Raw genomic sequence first — 15890 nt, forward strand, 5'->3', positions numbered from 1 at the left:
CGGGTATCATGTTGCCATTTATATCCTTCACTGCCTCCTACCTTAGTGTACGAGTTCATCTTTGCCCAAAAACTTGGCCATAGGATCCTCCGCCGCTGTTCGTTTCCTCCTGTACTCTTCCATTTCCTCTTCAGTGACCCCGCTTGTCATTTCTTCCGCTGTGCGCTTTTTGGCAAATTTTTGCTTGGGCTTGTCCTCCTCAGGGACCTCCTCTGCCGTCTCGGCCTCCCTGTCCCCGTTTTCGATCAGGCCGATTCCAGTCTTCTGCCGTTCTGCAGCATCCAACGCAGCCCGACCCTCCTCTCCAGTACAATAGCTGTTTTTGACGACGGAATGACAGCATGCATAACCCCATTGGAAGTTAGACCACCAGCTTCCCCAAACGGACGTGTGGTTGTGAATGAACACATCCTCGGCGTACTTGGACTTTGCCGAAGCCTTCGGCGCTCCTTTAATGAGACCGCTCTCGTCGTACTCGACGAACTGCTCCGACTCGGTGACCATCTGCTTTAGGTCCTCGGGCATCTTGTAATGGGAATTGTCTCCGTACATCTCCACAAGCTTCTTTTCTTTTTCGGCCCGCTTTCGCTCCGCCTCTTCTCTTTGTTTCTTCCGGTGGAACTCGCCGGCTGTCGGGTTTGCCTGCAGATGTTGGCTCGTGTCTCCTTGCTTCTCCTGCGCTTCCCATGCATATGTTCGAGCTTTTTCAAACTCGGCGGCATCGCCTGATCCGCGCATGAACCCCTCTTCCGCAAAAAGGCTGGCTGACTTGTCATGCGTGGCTCCGGCGTCGATCAACGACCGTGTTTTCGGGTCATACTTTGCCGAGTCAAGATCTAGGTTGAGGAGATATTTTGCCGTGTCTTCCCGCAATCGTAACTGTCGCGTCGCTGTGCTTTGATGCTTGCTCATGTCGTTCTCTTCTGCATACTTGTCTCCTTCGTCTCCCTCTTCTTCATCGTCTTCTTTGGCAAGAGCCTTCTTTCGCAACTCTTCCATTTGGCTATATTCTTCGACCACATTTCGATACTCTTTCGGATCATATCCGTTCCAGCGATCCCGTTTTGCATCCCAGCCGAGCCGGACTTCTTGGATGACTTCGTCCGCTTGAATGTCTTTTCCGGTCCACTTTGCACCTTTCGCTCGCGGTCGGCTGAGGCAGTCTTTCGCCTTATGTGTCATTGCGCCACAATTTTCGCAGGCTCCCTTTCGATATTTCGTAGCAGCAGGCCCCGCCTTCCGACCCCGGTCGTACCATTTTGTTTGCTCGGCTTTCTTTTGTATACGCTGATGCTCAAGGTAGTCGCTTGGATCTCCTTCTTCGCCGGCGTAGAACGGACGTTTACTGATGAAGTTCGGGATGTAAATGTTCTCTTCTTTTGAGGCTGCGCCAGCGCTTGAGGACGCCTTCGGGTCTGGCCTTCGAGGTGGTGGGTGCGCCATGATGGTCAAGGTGCGCGATATCGATGTGTGAAAAGGTGAAGAGATCGATGGTTTTGAATCCGCTAGAATTCTTGTTCAACCGGAGATGATATGGTTTGTTGAAGAGCATGTTACGTAGGTAGTCACCTTGCGAAGGGCAGAGTTCAGAAGAAGAAGATTAGATAAGCTTTGCCATCATCTTTGATAGGTTCAGATACATGGTCACGTGACTTCGTGAATTCAAGACGTGCCGTTGAAGCATCGACTCGTGAGTGAAGTTCGAAGCCGCGTCGCAGGAAACATCTCAAAACAATCTGCTGACAGGCACCAACGTCTCGTTTTCTTGGCTATCTATGATGTGTCTCTTGGAAACACCAAACGCGTTCCCTCCATGATTCTTCAACTGCACCATGGACCTTTTCCGGGTCAGGCTCAATTGCATTGACCACTATCAGGCAGCGCCAACACGCTACGATCCGCAGCTGCGCAATGATATTCTCCCCTCTCAAGTGACCAAGGCATCGAAGGTCCCCGTCATACGCGTCTTTGGGGCCACAGAGACCGGTCAGAAAGTGTGTGCACATATTCACGGTGCTTTCCCGTACTTGTATGTTGAGTATACCGGCAGCTTACAGCCCGAGGAAGGTTAGTCGCTTCGTATTGATGTGATATTTGGTACATCGGCTAAGAATGTCAGTCGGGACGTATATATACCGTCTTCATCTGTCTATCGATCACGCGTTGGCAGTTAGCTACCGCCGAGATGAGCAATCCGGGAATGCCAAGTTCGTCGCTCGGATCACCCTTGTCAAGGGCATTCCGTTCTATGGCTTCCATGTCGGCTACAGATTCTTTCTCAAGATCTACGTCTTCAATCCGGTTGTCATGACGCGGCTCGCAGATCTGCTGCAACAGGGTGTGATCATGCAGCGGCAGTTTCAGCCTTACGAAGCCCATCTGCAATATCTCTTGCAGTTCATGGTAGACTACAACCTGTACGGCTGCGACTACCTCACCGCATCGAAATTTGTCTTCCGAGGTCCAGTTCCCGCCTATGCCGAGCAAGACAATTCGCAGCATATCTGGCATGACCGGTCCATCCCTGATAGTCGTGTTACTGAGGACATCAAGCTTCCGAGAGTCAGCCGGTGCTCAATCGAGGTCGACATCTGCGTGCAAGATATTGTGAATCGAAAAGTGATCAAGGAGCGTCATTTACATCACGATTTCATTGAAAGGTTGAACCCTTTACCTCCGGGCCTGAAACTCGTCCACAGCATGTCTGGTCTCTGGAAAGACGAGACAAGACGACGAAAAATGAGAATGAAGAATTCCGATCCTGGGAGTAGCCCATTTCCGGCAGAGGCGCTGGTATCTATGTCAGCTGATACACGGAACGTGCCCTCTCAGGGATGGGTTCACGAAGACGAATATCGCGAAGAAGTTGAAAAGCTTACAGCTGCGGAGCAATCTCACGATGCAAAGGCCAAACCGACATTCGACACGTTTGTCCAGAAGGATCCTTTAGAGGACAATATTAAGACCGCTCTTCAGTCTGTGGAAGATCTCTACCCGGAGAATTTGATGCCTGTACTGGGCTTGTCGTTCAATGCAGCAGCGCTAGGCCAGAACCCGGCAAGTAGCATCGAAGTCGATGAGAAGAGAATCCTTGATAAGGACGAAGAGAACATGTTTCCTGGTGATTCCGACGAAGAATGGCTTCTCGATGGCAAAGCTCTCGATGGGAACAACGACGAGGCTCTGGACTCCAACGCCATTAACACAACAGAAGCGCTCATCGAGGGGAACCAGGGCCCGGCACAGTCTGATGTCGCTGGTCGTGCATCCGCAACCGGAGTCAGCAAGCTGAATTCCGAATATGCTGAATTCCTATCACTTGAAGGCGTGAGCAGAAGTCGGCTGGTGACGGGAAAGCCTCCATCTATGCCGGCTTATGACGAACTTCTGGCCTTGGCCCATGAAGAAGGCCTGTTTTCCAGGAACCATGAGCAGCCACAACTTGTTGACTCGTCTAGGTCATCATTGAAGCGCCCAGGCCCCGCTGGTGCGTTAGAGTCTGCAGAAAAACGCCACAAGCAGAACGTATCAGAATCAACAGTCGCAGCACAACGATCCCAGGATGTATTGCCCGTTCGCTCGCTCTCGCAGCCAGGCACAAAAAATGAGAACCGTAAACCAGCACCACAACTCCAGGCCAGGAAGGTGACCGCAAGAGGGACTTCGAAGTCTGACCAGATCAGACGGACCCTTTCTTTTCCCATCGTCAAAAGTCAAGGGGAGTCGAGTATAAATCGCATCCTCGACCTCAAAGATAGCCAACACAAGTCTCAGCCGCGAGAAAACGACATCCCAGGAAAGACAGTCTCTTTCAGTCTACTTCCCACGGTGGAATTTACGGGACTGGGGACAGATACTGCTGGGAAGGACATAATCGCGTCTCCGCTGTCGGAGTCGGCGAGTATAGAAAGTCGACTCCATCGTGCTCAGACTAGCCTTGGAGGCTTTTCGACGCACAGGAGCTTTCTTCTCACCGTTCTTCCTCCGTCGTCTCTGGAAATCTCATCTACCCTCAAAGATTTCAAGATTCCAGATGTTATATATCAAGACGCGTACTACAGCAACGAAAAGGACGTCCCCAGGAGGCCTCGAGAATACGCAGGAAAAGAGTTTCGACTCGAAAGCAAGACAATTCCGTTCTTACCACAGTTTGATCCAACCGGTACGTCAGCGGCCGGTAAGGGTGTGAAGGACGACTACAATCCCGGTGCTATGATCGAAAATACACGAGATGACCTGCAAAAGCTCTGCTCTTTCCGAAGCTGGGAAATAGCCCAGCGGCCACCTTCATTCAATGAAGTTCAAAACTGGTGGATAAAGGAGCAACGAGAGGAGAAAGTCACCGCGGCAGTTAAATCGCGGCAAAAGCGTTTTGGCCAGCGTTACTTATCACAGATCGATGGACCGACGCCCAAACACAAGCATGGATTCAAGTACTCACCGAGAAAGAAGTCGTCTAGCGTCAAGCACGTAGCCCAGTACATGAGTACGATGAGTATGGAAGTCCATGTCAATACCAGAGGAAAGTTTGTGCCTAATCCAGATCACGATGAGGTACAGTGCATCTTCTGGTCAGTCAAAGCGGACGGTACTATCAGCACAAGCCAAGAAGTGGCAGGGGGAGTTATCTGTGGCGTGGTGGTCCTTTCTCCCGACGGGACTCTTGCCGAGAGGATACGACGGCAGACGTCCGCCGAAGTCGTCGAGGAGACTGATGAGCTGAGCGTGATAGTTCGGATGGTGGAGATTGTCAGAACCCATGATCCCGACATCCTCACTGGATATGAAGTCCATGGCAGCTCTTGGGGTTATCTGATTGAGCGAGCTCGCGTGAAGTATGACTATGATCTTTGCGACGAGTTCTCCAGGGTCAGAACCGATTCACACGGAAGGATTGGAAAGGAGAACGATCGATGGGGCTTCAATACGACCTCAACTATTCGCGTCACTGGCCGACATATGATCAACATTTGGCGGGCAATGCGAGGGGAGCTCAACTTGCTCCAATACACGATGGAGAACGTGACATGGCATCTCCTGCATAAGCGCATACCGCACTACTCTTGGAAGACGCTCACGGACTGGTACACGAACGGGCGACAGCGGGATCTCGCCAAACTGCTCCGATACTACCTCGTCAGGACACGGCTCAACCTTGATATTTTGGAGTCGAACGAGCTGATACCGAGAACGAGTGAGCAGGCCCGGTTGCTCGGGGTAGACTTCTTTTCCGTGTTTTCTCGTGGTTCTCAGTTCAAGGTTGAGTCGATCATGTTTAGGATCGCGAAGCCCGAGAACTTCATGTTGGTGTCCCCGAGCCGGAAGCAGGTGGGTGGGCAGAACGCGCTGGAGTGTCTGCCCCTGGTGATGGAGCCTCAAAGCGATTTCTACTCGAGTCCCCTGCTCGTGCTGGATTTTCAGAGCCTGTATCCCAGCGTCATGATCGCGTACAACATCTGCTACTCGACGTTTTTGGGGCGTATCGTCAACTGGCGGGGGACAAACAAGATGGGGTTTACTGAGTACAAGAGACATGAGCGACTCCTGGAGCTGCTCAAGGACCATATCAACATCAGTCCCAACGGGATGATGTACGTGAAGGCGGAAATCCGCAAGTCGCTGTTGGCTAGGATGCTCACGGAGATCCTCGAGACTCGCGTAATGACCAAGAGTGGGATGAAACAGGACAAAGACGACAAGGCGTTGCAGCAACTCCTAAATCACAGGCAACTCGCGCTGAAGCTTCTGGCGAACGTCACGTATGGATACACGTCGGCATCCTTTTCGGGGCGCATGCCATGTGCGGAAATCGCGGACAGCATAGTGCAGACAGGACGGGAAACGCTGGAGAAAGCCATTGCGTATATACACTCTCAGGAGCAGTGGGGAGCGGAGGTCGTTTACGGCGACACGGACAGCTTGTTCGTGTACTTGAAGGGCCGCACGCGGGAACAGGCTTTTGATATTGGGCACGAGATGGCCAAGGCCATCACGGATATGAACCCCCGGCCGGTCAAGCTCAAGTTCGAAAAGGTGTATCACCCATGCGTGCTGCTGGCCAAGAAACGTTACGTGGGGTACAAGTACGAGAGCAAGGACCAGGCGAAACCCGACTTTGACGCCAAAGGCATCGAGACGGTCCGACGGGATGGCACGCCGGCAGAGCAGAAGATTGAAGAGAAGGCGCTGAGGCTGCTTTTCGAGACGTCGGATCTAAGCCAGGTCAAGGAGTACTTCCAGGCGCAGTGCGACAAGATCATGCGCGGGGCCGTGTCGGTGCAGGATTTTTGCTTCGCCAAGGAGGTCAAGTTGGGCACTTACAGCGACAAGGGCGCACCGCCGCCCGGGGCTCTTATCAGCGCGCGGCGGATGTTGGAGGATGGGCGGGCCGAGCCTCAGTACGGCGAGCGGGTCCCGTATGTGGTGGTGACGGGCGCGCCGGGGGCACGGCTGATCGACCGCTGCGTGGCACCCGAGGAATTACTCAACGACCCACACGCGGGCCTTGACGCCGAATACTACATCTCCAAGAACCTGATTCCGCCGCTGGAACGCATCTTCAACCTGGTCGGGGCTAACGTGCGGCAGTGGTACGACGAAATGCCCAAGGTGCAGCGCATCCGTCGGCTGGAACAGGGAGGCGGGGAAGGGACAGGTTGGGGGGACCAGGGACCCGGATTAGGGCTGGGAGGAGGAGGAGGAGGCAGGAAGACGTTGGAGAGCTACATGAAGTCGGCATGGTGTCTAGTGTGCGAGGTCAAGATGCGGGGGGCGGAGGGCGGCCTATGTTCCCGGTGCCGGGAGGACGCAGCGTCGAGCATGCTGGTCCTGCAGGACCGGTTGAGGAGCGAGGGGGAGAAGTTGAGGGATGTGGTACAAGTCTGTCGAAGCTGCGCGGGGCTCCCGCCGCTGGACGAGGTGCCGTGCGACAGCAAGGACTGCCCGGTGTTCTACTCCAGGGTCAAGCTGGGGGCTCGGCTCAGGGCGAGCAAGAGCGTACTGGAGCCGGTGATTCGGGAGTTGTGTGGGAACGAGGCAAGGGCTGCTTTGGAATGGTAGGGGGAATCGAACGATAGGCACGATACCCAGGGTACGAGACATGACGAGTGGACGAGTAGAAGTCGGCGTTTTCACTATGGATGGCGGGCCGGGGCGTTTTTAGGTGTACGAGAGATGACGGTCATGTTTGCGAAGACCGTGGGCGTTGTTGGTTGGATTGGATGTTGAATATTGGATGTTGGATGTGATCCCTTTGGAGGTTGTCTCAGGCCAGTGAATTTGGATATCCTTACCTTGTACCTTGGTTACGTGAGTGAGGTACATGTGTACGTCGTACTTTACTGAGATGCAGATTTGCGTGACTTTGGTATCCATTGGTAATATCCAGGCTCTCCACCAATACCAAGTACCGGTTAATTAAGGGCTACGAACTACCTAGTAGGTAGGTACCCGAAGAGCCCTTGGTGGGTTTATCAGCCGTATCTGCACGGTGTACAAACCAGTTCACAACTTCATGTGTGGTTGTTAGCGCCCTAATCAAGGTACCTGGCCAATCAAATCAACATAATGCAACAGTTGATAATAGGGTGGGGCCGGGTGAAGAAGAGGCGCTTGCTGGAATAGGTAAGGGCTCGCGACCGTGGTGATAGGGCGGACGCGTTTCTTTTGTTTTGTTTTGATTCAGAGTTCTTTGCATGCTCACTCGAGACATGTGTGGGATCTCTCTCTATACCTTGATCCTATTTGTCGACGATTTCTTTGGAGTGATGAGTTGTGCTGTGATTTCAATGCCCGTTGTTACTGGACTAGGACAATGTACACGGAACTGAGGTACATCAAAGAGAACGGCTACGGGACGGTGGAACGGGAAACGCTTGCTTTGTCAAGGACTGGTCGGACAAGTCCGTTGTTCAGTACAACGTAATTACAACGTACTGACCTGGACTCGAGCAAGGACGGTACAGATATGATGCAGTGTCTCAAACTTACCTATCCGGAGGCGGTCAAGTTGAAGCCAGGTCTGTCTACGGGAAACTATCCGGTTTTGATTGTTCCGAGTACCCGACGACCTATGATGTATTTCCCCGCCTCGAGGAGCTCCAGGACAACAGTACAGTAAGGTATGTACAACATCACAGGTACCTACAGCGTACGAAGTACGCCCATCTGTGAGTTGATTCGTCATACTTTGAACTGGTAAGCGCCTCAAACGGGTGTGGGAGGGGCGTGGTTCGCATGATCATACGTATCAATTGCAAGCACGACACTGCCTCTGCGACCCGTGTTGGGCAGAGCATGAAATATCACCAAATTGCGATTCCGACATGCAGGCCCTATTAGTAGTTCCCCACTGATTCCGCCCGCGATTCCTGTGGAGTGGTTGACTTTTTTGTGACTAAAAATGCTCGGGGTGGACACCTTTCCCCTCTAGTAAGTACCTAAGTACTGTACCTGTCTGTTCCTGCCCGTGCCTGTGCCCTTGACCTTGACCGGGGGTTCCTGACCAGTCAACATCATCAATCTCCCCCATCTCTCGATCCTTCTAATTACCTTCTTTGGATTTTCTCTCTTCCCTTGCCTTGGGTCCCTCCCGATCCCTCTTCTAACCCTCCCCATCTACTACGCCCTACTTTTTGTCCTTTTTTCTTTCTTTATTTGTCAATTATTTTCTCCCTTTTACCCCTCTCTCCCTTCCCCTCCGTCCGCCGCCCATCGTCGCCAGCGAGACAAGTATCGAACCGACGCGGAGGGAGAGTCGAGAAAGACGAGACAAGTCCACGCCGGTCTTGTCCCATCTTCAGGCCTTGTGAGCGTTCTATTTCCAGGGACTGCTCTACTATTCGGTCAGACATCGTCATACGCTCCCTTCTTCACACCGAATAGCGCCTCTCAAGGTCGTGTCCGTGTTGTACCGGTTTCCACACTGGTGCTACTTGGCGAACCCTGGGGTGTCCATTCAGTTTCTGTTTCCTTTCCCTCGCGTTGTCTTTTGTCTTCGCTCTTGCCTTTTCTCCTTCCCTTTTTCTTTTCCTTCTTTAATCCGGTCTCGCCAGCCGAATCTGATCAAGATCTCGGTAACCTCCCTAATAATAACATTGTGTCGCTTCACTCACGTGGCTTCTGCTTCCTTTTGCCCCGAGGTGAATTTGGTAGCTCTCCTTGGCACGCCGACAATACTTCTGCCTTACGCGCCGACGAACAGAAACGAGCCGTTGCGAATCAGTTACTGCACCCTTTTGAGCCTTAATCGACAAACGACGTGTGGAGGGAGAAGAACTGGGCCTGGCACCACGACAATTGCCTGTCCTGGTCCATCCGCGCTGGACTCCTTTCGTTAACACGTAACGCATTTTTTGGGCGGCTCTTCTATCCCTTTGCGCATTCCAACCAAATCGACACAAACAACAACACTTCGAGGTACTCCGTGACCCGGCCTTTTAATCTTTTGCGGGTTTTCCAACCGACCACCGGAAATTCCCTCGACTTGGTTGATCTTCCTACGCTCTTTCATCAACTGTTCTTTCTTTCTGCTATTCTTGGCCAATCACTCGTTTGCGTCTTTTTGTCCCGGTTCGTCGCCTCGCGTCTATCCAGCTTGCAGCAGAGGCCTGCCACTTCCGCCTTCTACGGCTTTCGCCCGCAACATACCTAATAACTGCGAGTTTACTTACCCAACGCGCGCTTCCCTTCGTCTTTTTTCTTCCGGATTCTTTCATACCAGCTCAAACAACGTGTACCCGTCCGTTCTCCGAGCCTGCCGCCCGACGAACCACGAATCACAAACAACTGGTACTATTGACCATACCATTTGACTCACGACTTTCGCACTGCATGATCTCCTAGGCGTGACTACTCGACTCCTCTCGCCCGCAAGCCCTGACCATGGCGGCTTCGTCTTTCGCTGGCCGGCATGGCCTGCCCCCGATGGATGCCGACGGGTCGAACGACCCCTTCGTGTCTCCCGCCGGCCCAAGACAGATCCGCTTCTCCAACTTCGACAACCATCTCTATGCACTAGGCCCTCCCGCCTCACCAGGGCAGGCGAAACGTGCCTTGGAAGCCCACCTTGCCGAAACCGAACGCCGCATGGAGGAAGTGGGAAAATTGGGAACAGCCCTGGTCGACCAACAGAAAACCTTGGCTGAGCGCCTTCGGGAGGTTGAGAAGCTACAGGCCGAAGGCGACCTCACCCCAGAGCTACGCATGAAGCTATCCGAGATCGAAAAAGAATACCATGACGTTGCACGCGAGACGGCTAGGGCCTTCTTGCCCAAACAAAGAGTCCCCAGTAACGAAGCGGCCGGCGGTTCGCCCTACGTACCGGAAAGTCGAAGCGGAAAGGTAAGTAGTTGGCTATATCCGCTGACGATGGCTTCTTGCCACGAGTACCGACCAGAGAGACGGTGCTAACCCTTCCTTTGCAGCGATCGGTCAGCCCATCGAAATTCGAAAGCCACGCCACCGGCTCGCCGACCAAGCTCAGCGTCCCCAACCGAAAGATACGGAATCAGCCGGCGACCCGAGTCCACGACATAGAATTCGCCGCCGAGATCAGCACCTCCTTGCTCGCCCAAGTTCGTAACCTGCAGTCTTTACTGGCCGAGAAAGATGGAGAGCTTCGAGACATCAAGGCCGAGAAGTCAAGACTGGAAATCGAAGCCGAGAGCTTTCAGCAACGTGTCAAGACCCTGGATGAGAGTGAGCACCGCTACAAGGACGAGAACTGGAACCTCGAGACGCAAATTCACGAGCTCATTGCTGCCCAGAAGGAGAGCGCCGACCGCGAGAAGAAGCTGACCCAGAGCCTGAACATCCTACAGGTCCAGAAGAACCAAACGCAGAAGGAGCTGGACGAGGTCAAGCTGTCCCATGCCGGGTTAGTTGAGGAACACGAGGCGTCGGTGAAGCAGCACGACATCGAACTCGGTACCGCCAAGCGCAACGCCATCCTCGCCGAAGCCGAGCGTGTTGGCCTCCAGCGCAAAATCGACGACCTGATGGGGCAGAATCAAGAGCTCGCCAAGGCAATCTCCGCACAGCGTGCACGGGCGCTCGAACGCGAGTCGAACAGAGGGACGAGTGACGACGACTTTGAAACCGCAACCGACAACGCCACCCCCGACCACTCGCCGCCTGCTTCTCCCATCAAGGGCACGCCCCGGCACTCCATCCTCGAATCGGAAACCCTCAAGACATCTCTGCTCCACGCCCAACGGACCATCCAGACCCAACGCTCCCAGCTCCACCGCGAAAAGACCGAGAAGCTCGAGCTCAGGCGACTCCTGCAGGATAACCGAGACGAGCTCGAGAAGCTGCGCAACGATGCGGCTGGCGTCTCGAACCGCCGCGGTCGCAAGCCAGATTCGAGAGAATTCAAGAAGCCCTCAAGGAACCTGCTGGGAGGATCGCGCGCCGTTAAGAGCGAAGTGTTCATGGAGGACCCCGACTGGGAAGAACATCCCGACAGCGCCACCCCGAGGCACTCCCCGACTCGTGCGATCCCCTTCCCCCTGGTGACCGGGCCAGGCGCGTACCCCCTGACCACCGATAATGAGACCAGCGATGCCTTCGAGACCGCCAACGAGCGCGGCACCGAGACGGAGGATTTCCAAACAGGCGCCGAGGAATTTTCCGAAGAAGACGACGATGCCGAGACGGAGACGGAGACCCCCTCCAAGAACAGGGGCAGGGGTCGACCCCCCAGTCTCAACCTCATCGGGACCGGGAGCTCGTTCCATCGCACCGCCTCGACCTCAGCCGACGAGGACTTTGATGACTTCGAGCTCCGGACGCCAATTTCACACTCCCAACAGCGAATGCGAGTCAGGTCGAACCGAAGCTTCTTGAATCGCCGTTCTAGGCAGCCCAGTGAAGAGCCGGGACTCCAGAGCAGCCCCATCAGCCGTGCCGCAAGCAGCCCCGCCGGAACACCTCAGCAGCCAGCGCAGAGTTTGTTTGCCGAACTAGCGGGGCTGGAGGGGAGCGACGTCGAGTCGCTGGATGCGACGCCAAGCCGGAGCGTGCGGTCCATGACCCCCGCCTCCGTCATCCGGAATCGAATGTCCTCCGTGCCCCCTGTCCCTCCCCTGCCCGGACTTGTCATGGTCGACAGCGGAATTATGACCGATCCTCTGAAGAAGAGCCCGTTGTCGTCCACTAGTTCCGAGCCGGATTCTGCCAAGCCCACCATGGTAGACTGCGGTGTCATGACGGACGCCTCCGAGCTGCCGCCGCCGCCCCACGGAGCAGCTGCCGCAACAGTTGCAACAGTAGCAGCGGCGGCAGCAGCAGCAACAGCAGGCGCTGTGCTTTCTGTTCCCACCGACGCTGTGGCGGCGTCAACCCCCACCACTGCTCACCTGTCCGTTCGTGACGATGCTTGGCCGAATGCGTCGCAATCTCGCCCAGAATCCATGCTGTCCTACAGCGATGCTGGAGCACAGTATGACACAGACATAGCCGAGAAACTTGATCGGTTCCCTATGCCTCCGTCTGTCTCGAAGACTGTCGACGACGCTGTCCCACCCACTCTCGTGTTCTCTCCTATCGAGAACCAAGCGGTCGAACCAGTCGAACAGCCTCAGGAGGAGCCTCCGGCCCTGACCTTCACCGCCGTCGAGTCACAGGACGTGCAGCCTGTGAGGGAACCCGAAGTGCCACCACCCCCGGCACCAGTTCTTGGCCTGTCAACCATCGCATCGGAGCATGTGGAGCCGAGATCTGAGCCTGAAGTCGTTCCGGCGCTGGATTTCTCACCGCTGGTTTCCGAGCTGATCGAGCCCAAAGCCGAGCCGGAGATCATTCCTCCTCCGCCTGTGTTATCTTTCGCACCCGTCATTTCAGAAACAACGGAGCCGAAACTTCAGCAGCCCGAAGACCCGTCGCCTGCAGCTCCTCTACTGGTTCTCTCCTCCCCGATAGCAGAGGGCCTAGAGCCACAAGTGGAATCTGAGGCGCCATCGCCTCCTCCGACGGTGTTGACACTGTCCCCTCTATTTGCCCACGACCTCGAACCGAGGGCTGAGCCAGAGGTCAAGCTTCCCGTGCCAGAGTATGGTTTCACAGCCTTGACGAGTTTGGACGTTGAGCCTCAAGTGGAGCCGGAGCCTCCTGCACCAGTTCCTCCCGCCCTCACTCTCTCTGTCTTCCAATCCGAGCAGGTGGAGCCTCGCTCCGACCCTGAGCCCGAACCTACGCCGTTGACTTTGACTGGCGTACAGTCGTGGGATATCGAGCCCCGCGCTGATCCCGAACCTGCTCCGCCTTCCCTGACCATGTCGACCATCGTGTCTGAAGCTCAGGAACCAGTGAGCTTGCCGATTCCCAGTCCACCAGTTCCACAATTCACCCTCTCGGCCATTGACTCTATCGAAACTGAGCCCGTCGCCGCACGAAGTCCGAAGCGGGATGCCTTCATCATTCCGAGGGGCCTCGACTCCATCATGACTGAGGGGATTCAACCCAGGACCCCGGATCACGCCGTGTTCGACTCAGCGGTGCGGCGCGGCGGTAAGAGTGCCCCTGTTCCAGACGTATCTATCGCCGAAGATGAGACTCGACAATCACCTAGCGATCCCAGGCTGCCTGAAAGCCCCGAGTCGCAACGGCCGTTCAAGGAAATCTCATCCAACTCGACTACACGGGCTAGGCGAAAGCAGGCTGCCCCGATGCTTGACCAGTCGGCGCAAACATTCCTTACGGCGCATGCTATCGGTGAGATGTTCGAGGCCAAGACCAAGGGGCATGACAAGTCGGTTTCTGTTGGAAGTAGCGTGGGATCACCCGACACAGTTCGGATTCATCGCTTCTCCCGCGACCAAGATAGTGTTGGTACCCCTGGGGAGCACCTTGCACACCCCGGGCCCGATGCCGTCCTGGACCGACGACGACGAAGCGCAAGCAGCAGCCGCGGCCCGGCCGAACCACTGCCGCCATTGCCACCGAACCACAAGGCAACCATCGCGGCCGCCAGGACTGGGTCTGCGCAGAGCAACCACGGCAGCACGACCGTCATGGGACCTCCCCTCTGGCCTGCGTCGGCCATGCGGGCCCAGCGACCTCGCACCCCCAACAGGCCACAGTCACCACCTTCCATCAGGGGGACGCCGACACCGCGAGCGACCAGGCCCAGGGTCGGCATATCGGGTTCCGGGACTGCCTTGGCCCACTCCCCCACCAAGGCATCAGCACGGAGCCGGCGTTCTTCCGTCTCATCGTTCGTCTCCGAGCTGGACACGCGGTTCAATATCCGAGATAGCGGGATGGGCATGAATCCTAATGGGTTCGGACCCAACACCGACCCGCGTATGATACAAGCCATCACGCAGACGATGATTGGAGAGTACCTGTGGAAGTACACGCGCAAAACCGGACGCGGGGACATGTCAGAATACCGACACCGTCGCTACTTCTGGGTCCATCCGTATACCAGGACGCTGTACTGGAGCGACCGTGATCCAACTGCGATTGGGCGATCCGAGGCCAAGGCGAAAAGCGTGCCGATTGAGGCTGTCCGGGTCGTCACTGACGATAACCCATCACCACCTGGGTTGCACCGGAAGAGCTTGATCGTCATCTCTCCGAACAGGGTCGTCAAGTTTACATGTCCTACAGGACAGCGGCACGAGACGTGGTTCAATGCTCTGTCGTACTTGCTTCTGAGGACCAATGAGGAGGGCCAGTCCGACGCAGAGGAAATGGCCGGCCATATCACGCAGGCAGACGTTGACGAGTTCAACCCGCAAGTTGGCGTCGATCCGTCTGTATCCACGGCGAGACAAATAGCGCCCCCATCTCTCTCATCATACCATTCTCGGACGACGCAGAACCAGTCGCCGGCCATAGGCATGTCGATGAACGTACCCCGGCTCACGCCGACTCCACATAAGGAGACTCTTACCCACCGGCCGTCTCAGGGGACGCTATCTAAAATCAGCGGCTACTGGAAGAACAGCCAAGTGCTTTCGGGCACCTTTTCGAGTATCCGGAGCCGCAATGCGAGTCACATCAACCACGGCATTTATGAGGCGAGCGAAGTCCGGGACAGTGTCGAAGACGAGCAAGAGATGATGGAGCGTATGGATCGAGAAGCCGACCGGCTTGAGAATGTCCGTGCCTGCTGCGATGGTAAGTACACAATCATTTTCGATTCCCTAGGCCCACGACCATGTGGGAATATGTCAAGGGCTGGTGGCTGACTTTGGTGTCTTTCAGGCAAGCACGACGTTTCCACACTTCCTCACTACCCGTCCTATTCCAAGCGCGGGAGGCCGTCCCATACACATTCGCACTCGGGACCTTCGGCATCAGCAGGGACTGCGACGCCAACGCCGATGAGCACCATGCGGTCCCGTGTCTGAGCCGGAAACCCGCCTATCAACAAAAAAAAAAACCATCTGTACATTTCCCAACTCGCCGTTCCTTGGAATGGTGGCCACCTTTTTCTTGTCGCTCACTACCCCAGACACCCATTCTGGACTCGGAAATTTATCCTTTACGACACATCGCCTGCACGCGACGATCTCCATGACTCAGACGATTCTTTTTTTTTCTCGACTGTCTGTTTATTGTTTCCTTTCGCCATCGGGAATGATTTCCTCGACGCCAATCTTTTGAGCACAACCTCACAACACAAAGGCCGCCTTGGCCTACGACACATAAGAAAAACACCAAATTTTCCTTGCAAAAAAAAAAATCAACCGCTTGTATGCAAATGTCGCTTCCCCCCTCGGGTCATGAACCCTTTGTTTTTCTGGATTACATGTAAACCAGTCTGCCTACCTCGGCTGTGTGTACTGTTGCAGGGTATAACGGACGCAGGATTAGGAGAGGAGCAGGAACATACACCAGTGGGAGGGATGGCCGACGAAGATGAGCATATGGGCCTTGTT

General features: G+C 55.1%; 3 protein-coding genes across 3 annotated transcripts; 2 read left to right on the top strand and 1 right to left on the bottom strand.

Moving 5' to 3' along the window:
* Nucleotides 1–42: 42 nt before the first annotated feature.
* On the bottom strand, nt 43–1443 carry ACRALDRAFT_1068736 (uncharacterized protein; the record flags this gene model as incomplete). The annotated part of the gene is made up of 1 exon (XM_071017596.1): nt 43–1443. The coding sequence occupies one exon, from the start codon at nt 1441–1443 to the stop codon at nt 43–45; it is 1401 nt and encodes a 466-aa protein (XP_070877418.1).
* Nucleotides 1444–1832: 389 nt separating this feature from the next.
* Nucleotides 1833–7294, top strand: ACRALDRAFT_1040443 (uncharacterized protein; the record flags this gene model as incomplete). The annotated part of the gene is made up of 3 exons (XM_071015181.1): nt 1833–2067; nt 2120–3245; nt 3336–7294. The coding sequence occupies 3 exons, from the start codon at nt 1833–1835 to the stop codon at nt 7057–7059; spliced, it is 5085 nt and encodes a 1694-aa protein (XP_070877419.1). The 3' UTR covers nt 7060–7294.
* Nucleotides 7295–9924: 2630 nt separating this feature from the next.
* On the top strand, nt 9925–15359 carry ACRALDRAFT_2098942 (uncharacterized protein; the record flags this gene model as incomplete). The annotated part of the gene is made up of 3 exons (XM_071022913.1): nt 9925–10341; nt 10425–15126; nt 15214–15359. The coding sequence occupies 3 exons, from the start codon at nt 9925–9927 to the stop codon at nt 15357–15359; spliced, it is 5265 nt and encodes a 1754-aa protein (XP_070877420.1).
* Between the last annotated feature and the right edge of the window lie 531 nt (nt 15360–15890).

Source organism: Sodiomyces alcalophilus, assembly GCF_042370955.1.
Source record: "Sodiomyces alcalophilus JCM 7366 unplaced genomic scaffold ACRALscaffold_2, whole genome shotgun sequence".
NCBI classification, from domain to species: Eukaryota; Fungi; Ascomycota; class Sordariomycetes; order Glomerellales; family Plectosphaerellaceae; genus Sodiomyces; species Sodiomyces alcalophilus.